The sequence below is a fragment of the Oncorhynchus kisutch genome, linkage group LG28, assembly GCF_002021735.2.
Source record: "Oncorhynchus kisutch isolate 150728-3 linkage group LG28, Okis_V2, whole genome shotgun sequence".
Classification (NCBI taxonomy): Eukaryota; Metazoa; Chordata; class Actinopteri; order Salmoniformes; family Salmonidae; genus Oncorhynchus; species Oncorhynchus kisutch.
In genome coordinates this window covers 31,863,671-31,870,198 of record NC_034201.2, presented here as the reverse complement: position 1 = coordinate 31,870,198, position 6,528 = coordinate 31,863,671, and the positions used below count along the sequence as shown (strand labels likewise).

The window sequence follows — 6,528 nt, the reverse complement described above, 5'->3', positions numbered from 1 at the left end:
TCATTGTTTTAGTTTACAATGGAGCCCCTAGTTCCACTCTTCATAACCCTGATACCTCCTTTGTCCCACCTCCCACACATGCGGTGACCTCACCCATTACAACCAGCATGTCCAGAGATACAACCTCTCTCATCATCACCAAGTGCCTGGGCTTACCTCCGCTGTAACCGCACCCCACCATACCCCTGTCTGCGCATTATGCCCTGAATATATTCTACCATGCCCAGAAATCTGCTCCTTTTATTCTCTGTCCCCAACACTCTAGGCGACCAGTTTTGATAGCCTTTAGCCGCACCCTCATACTACTCCTCCTCTGTTCCGCGGGTGATGTGGAGGTAAACCCAGGCCCTGCATGTCCCCAGGCACCCTCATTTGTTGACTTCTGTGATCGAAAAAGCCTTGGTTTCATGCATGTCAACATCAGAAGCCTCCTCCCTAAGTTTTTTTTGTGCTTTAGCACACTCTGCTAACCCTGATGTCCTTGCCGTGTCTGAATCCTGGCTCAGGAAGGCCACCAAAAATTCTGGGAATTTCCATACCCAACTATAACATCTTCCGTCAAGATAGAACTGCCAAGGGGGGAGGAGTTGCAGTCTACTGCAGAGATAGCCTGCAAAGTAATGTCCTACTTTCCAGGTCCATACCCAAACAGTTCGAACTACTAATTTTGAAAATTACTCTCTCCAGAAATAAGTCTCTCACTGTTGCCGCCTGCTACCGACCCCCCTCAGCTCCCAGCTGTGCCCTGGATTTTGTGAATTGATCGCCCCCCATTTAGCTTCAGAGTTTGTTCTGTTAGGTGACCTAAACTGGGATATGCTTAACACCCCGGCAGTCCTACAATCTAAGCTAGATGCCCTCAATCTCAGACAAATCATCAAGGAACCCACCAGGTACCCACCAACGCTCCCTAAAACACTTCTGTGAGCAGGCCTTTCTAATCGACCTGGCCCGGGTATCCTGGAAGGACATTGACCTCATCCCGTCAGTTGAGGATGCCTGGTCATTCTTTAAAAGTAACTTCCTCACATTTTAGATAAGCATGCTCCGTTCAAAAAATGCAGAACTAAGAACAGATATAGCCCTTGGTTCACTCCAGACCTGACTGCCCTCGACCAGCACAAAAACATCCTGTGGCGGACTGCAATAGCATCGAATAGTCCCCGCGATATGCAACTGTTCAGGGAAGTCAGGAACCAATACACGCAGTCAGTCAGGAAAGCTAAGGCCAGCTTCTTCAGGCAGAAGTTTGCATCCTGTAACTCCAACTCCAAAAAGTTCTGGGATAACGTGAAGTCCATGGAGAACAATAGCACCTCCTCCCAGCTGCCCACTGCACTGAGGCTAGGTAACACGGTCACCACCGATAAATCCATGATTATCGAAAACTTCAACAAGCTTTTCTCAACCGCTGGCCATGCCTTCCGCATGGCTACTCCAACCTCGGCCAATAGCTCCGCCCCCCCGCAGCTACTCGCCCAAGCCTCTCCAGGTTCTCCTTTACCCAAATCCAGATAGCAGATGTTCTGAAAGAGCTGCAAAACCTGGACCCGTACAAATCAGCTGGGCTTGACAATCTGGACCCTCTATTTCTGAAACTATCCGCCGCCATTGTCGCAACCCCTATTACCAGCCTGTTCAACCTCTCTTTCATATTGTCTGAGATCCCCAAGGATTGGAAAGCTGCCGCAGTCATCCCCCTCTTCAAAGGGGGAGACACCCTGGACCCAAACTGTTACAGACCAATATCCATCCTGCCCTGCCTATCTAAGGTCTTCGAAATCGAAGTCAACAAACAGGTCACTGACCATCTCGAATCCCACCGTACCTTCTCCGCTGTGCAATCTGGTTTCCGAGCCGGTCACGGGTGCACCTCAGCCACGCTCAAGGTACTAAACGATATCATAACCGCCATCGATAAAAGACAGTACTGTGCAGCCGTCTTCATCGACCTTGCCAAGGCTTTCGACTCTGTCAATCACCATATTCTTATCGGCAGACTCAGTAGCCTTGGTTTTTCGGATGACTGCCTTGCCTGGTTCACCAATTACTTTGCAGACAGAGTTCAGTGTGTCAAATCGGAGGGCATGCTGTCCGGTCCTCTGGCAGTCTCTATGGGGGTGCCACAGGGTTCAATCCTCGGGCCGACTCTTTTCTCTGTATATATCAATGATGTTGCTCTTGCTGCGGGCGATTCCCTGATCCACCTCTACGCAGACGACACCATTCTATATACTTCCGGCCCGTCCTTGGACACTGTGCTATCTAACCTCCAAACAAGCTTCAATGCCATACAACTCTCCTTCCGTGGCCTCCAACTGCTCTTAAACGCTAGTAAAACCAAATGCATGCTTTTCAACCGTTCGCTGCCTGCACCCGCACGCCTGACCAGCATCACCACCCTGGATGGTTCCGACCTTGAATATGTGGACATCTATGAGTACCTAGGTGTCTGGCTAGACTGTAAACTCTCCTTCCAGACTCATATCAAACATCTCCAATCGAAAATCTAATCAAGAGTCGGCTTTCTATTCCGCAACAAAGCCTCCTTCACTCACGCCGCCAAACTTACCCTAGTAAAACTGACTATCCTACCGATCCTCGACTTCGGCGATGTCATCTACAAAATTGCTTCCAACACTCTACTCAGCAAACTGGATGCAGTTTATCACAGTGCCATCCGTTTTGTTACTAAAGCACCTTATACCACCCACCACTGCGACTTGTATGCTCTAGTCGGCTGGCCCTCGCTACATATTTGTCGCCAGACCCACTGGCTCCAGGTCATCTACAAGTCCATGCTAGGTAAAGCTCCGCCTTATCTCAGTTCACTGGTCACGATGGCAACACCCATCAGTAGCACGCGCTCCAGCAGGTGTATCTCACTGATCATCCCTAAAGCCAACACCTCATTTGGCCGCCTTTCGTTCCAGTTCTCTGCTGCCTGTGACTGGAACGATTTGCAAAAATCGCTGAAGTTGGAGACTTTTATCTCCCTCACCAACTTCAAACATCTGCTATCTGAGCAGCTAACCGATCGCTGCAGCTGTACATAGTCTATCGGTAAATAGCCCACTCATTTTTACCTACCTCATCCCCATACTGTTTTTATTTATTTACTTTTCTGGTCTTTTGCACACCAATATCTCTACCTGTACATGACCATCTGATCATTTATCACTCCAGTGTTAATCTGCAAAATTGTAATTATTCGCCTACCTCCTCATGCCTTTTGCACACAATGTATATAGACTCCCCCTTTTTTTTCCTACTGTGTTATTGACTTGTTAATTGTTTACTCCATGTGTAACTCTGTGTTGTCTGTTCACACTGCTATGCTTTATCTTGGCCAGGTCGCAGTTGCAAATGAGAACTTGTTCTCAACTAGCCTACCTGGTTAAACAAAGGTGAAATAAAAATAAAATAAATAAATAAAATGTAGTTCGCTCATACTTCAAGTTATCCGTCTGAAACTTTGCACATACACTGCTGCCATCTTGTGGACATTATCGGAATTACAACCAGAGTGATGGCTGGAACATTGACCTTCCTGTTTTTTCAGGTAGCAAAAAACAGTTGTTTTTTTCTTTGTATTTTCTACTACCAGATCTATTGTGTTATATTCTCCTACATTCAATTCACATTTCCACAAACTTCAAAGTGTTTCCTTTCAAATGGTACCAAGAATATGCATATCCTTGCTTCAGGGCCTGAACTACAGGCAGTTAGATTTGGGTATGTCATTTAGGCGGGGGGGGGGAAAAGTGTACTATCCCTGGACCGAAATCTTAATTGAGCATCGGAGCAGTTACGCAAGACTTTAGTTCTGGGTTAACCTAAATTAATATTCTTATAATTGTGTCCCTGCGCTTCCATTGTGTTAGGGGTGTTTTTGTGCCATGTCAAAATGGTTTGAGTACCAGTACATACCCTTCTCAGACCAACGTGTCACGCCTTGGTCTTAGTGTTTTGTGTTTTCGTTATATATTTTGGTCAGGCCAGGGTGTGACATGGGTTTACGTGTTGTGTTTCGTATTGGGGTTTTATAGGATTTGGGATTGCTAGGTTTAGGGGTGTGTCTAGTTAGGCTTGGCTGCCTGAGGCGGTTCTTGATCAGAGTCAGGTGCTTCTCGTTGCCTCTGATTGGGAACCGTATTTAGGTAGCCTGAGTTCGCTTTGTCTTTCGTGGGTGATTGTTCCTGTCTCTGTGTAGTGTTCACCAGATAGGCTGTATTAGGTTTCACGTTCCGTTTGTTGTTTTTTTGTATTTATCGTTATTTCATGTACCGTCACTTTTTTTCATTAAAAACATGAGTAACCACCACGCTGCATTTCGGTCCGACTCTCTTTCAACAAACGAAGAACGCCGTTACACAACGCAGAAGTGTCTGAAGACCTCCTTCATGTTGCCGCCCTTCTCCACAGAGATGACACGCAGATGATCCTCATTCATCCACACAAAGAAGCTCTTGGCATCGTTATGCCTTCAGAAAGGAGGGATGAGGTTTCACATGATACATCACCATGATACATTGTGGGATATTCTGTACAGTACAATACAGTATTGTTTTGGTTGACTATTGGTATGGGTCTGTGTTCTGGGTGCATACCAGATTCCTCTTGCATCGGGCCAGTCAGGGGCTATACCAGCGCCCAGCAGCAGGGGGGAGACGGGCTTGTCAAACAAGAAATGGTCAGCGATAAGCTGCTCCTGCTCTGCATCGGTCATCTTATTCAAGGGGTAGTACTTTCCCTTGAATTCACCGTCCAGGGTGTTCAGAACTGGAGAGACAGAAAACCCCTGTTTCCCCTTACTCTTAACATGGTATCTCCCTGCCTGGAGCTTTCTGACACCATGCACTAGTTATTGCAGCAAAGGATTCACTTTTGATCTCTATTTCCAATTCATCTGAGGAGTGGCTAATAATTCAGATCTCCATTTCATGTGTTTTACTGCCTAGCTTCATGCATAATCCTGTGTATGCATATGTCCTGTAGCTATTGATAGCTGGGAAGCTCACCCTCAACAGACAGTATATCCACTGCTCTGCGCTCGCCACGGCTGTTGTGGGGGGACAAGGTGTATTCCTTGATGCTGCAGCCAGTACGCACACGGCTGGACATAGTTGGGGTTCAGGTAATTATTTTATACTTTTTTATTTATTTAACTAGGCAAGTCAGTTAAGAACTAATTCTTATTTACAATGACAGCCTAGGAACAGTGGGTTAACTGCCTTGTTCAGGGCAGAACGACAGATTTTTACCTTGTCAGCTCAGGGATTCGATCTTGCAACCTTTTGGTTACTGGCCCAACGCTCTAACCACTAGGCTACCTGCCATCATTACATCCCTACTCAGAGAGAAGGTCACAACAGAGTTTCAGACCAGAACATTTAAAGTGTCTCAAAGAAGTTTGTGATTCCCAACCTCCTATGTAGAGATTATTCAAACATTTTCACACTGATTTTACTCAGCAGTACTCTTTGGCATTTCTTATAGGAAATGAAACCTGTAAAACATGTCAGAAGAATTAGACACTACCTTCAGGTTAGTGTGAATGTGGACAAAGGGAATAAACAGAAGAGAGGGGTTGAGTGTGAGATATAGGTAAGGGGGCTGAAGAGAGGATTATATATGGTGGCTGGAATGTTGATGAGGTTGTGAGGTCAGCCTGATCACTATAAATTGCCCACTGGGCAGAAACTGGTTGCATCAATGTTGTTTCCACGTCATTTCAACAACAACAAAAATAAAATCTGATGACGTTGAATCAACATCGAAAACTGATTGGATTTGCAAAAAGTCATCAATGTAATGGATTTTTAAAATTGTTTTCACCCAATTTATAACCTAAATCAAATTATGTGAAATCCTTTGTTGATTTCACGTTGAATTCATGTTAGTTGACATCTCAACCAAAATTAAATCAAAACTAAATGTTGAAATGACATCTGTGCCGTGTGAGACTTCGATTTAGGATGTTTGAAGATCCTGAAGACGTCAATATATAAACTCTGCAAAAAAAGAAACGTCCTCTCACTGTCAACTGCATTTATTTTCAGCAAACTTAACATGTGTAAATATTTGTATGAACATAACAAGATTCAACAACTGAGACATAAACTGAACAAGTTCCACAGACATGTGACTAACAGAAATTGAATAATGTGTCCCTGAACAAAGGGGGGAGCAAAATCAAAAGTAACAGTCAGTATCTGGTGTGGCCACCAGCTGCATTAAGTACTGCAGTGCACCTCCTCCTCATGGACTGCACCAGATTTGCCCGTTTTTGCTGTGAGATGTTACCCCGCTCTTTCACCAGGGCAACTGCAAGTTCCTGGACATTTCTGGGGGAAATGGCCCTAGCCTTCACCCTCCAATCCAATAGGTCCCAGATGTGCTCAATGGGATTGAGATCCGGGCTCTTCACTGGCCATGGCAGAACACTGACATTCCTGTCTTGCAGGAAATCGCTCACAGAACGAGCAGTATGGCTGGTGGCATTGTCATGCTGGAGGGTCATGTCAA

The 6,528-nt window shown here is 45.5% G+C and overlaps 1 protein-coding gene across 1 annotated transcript; it reads right to left on the bottom strand.

The window, feature by feature from the left end:
- Positions 1-1,404: 1,404 nt before the first annotated feature.
- Positions 1,405-5,124, bottom strand: LOC109873407 (creatine kinase M-type-like). Its single transcript, XM_031807569.1, has 4 exons — positions 5,022-5,124; positions 4,611-4,782; positions 4,374-4,484; positions 1,405-1,411 (listed from the first exon to the last, which is right to left on the bottom strand). Exons 1-4 carry the CDS (start codon positions 5,122-5,124, stop codon positions 1,405-1,407), a joined length of 393 nt encoding a protein of 130 aa, XP_031663429.1.
- Positions 5,125-6,528: the final 1,404 nt, after the last annotated feature.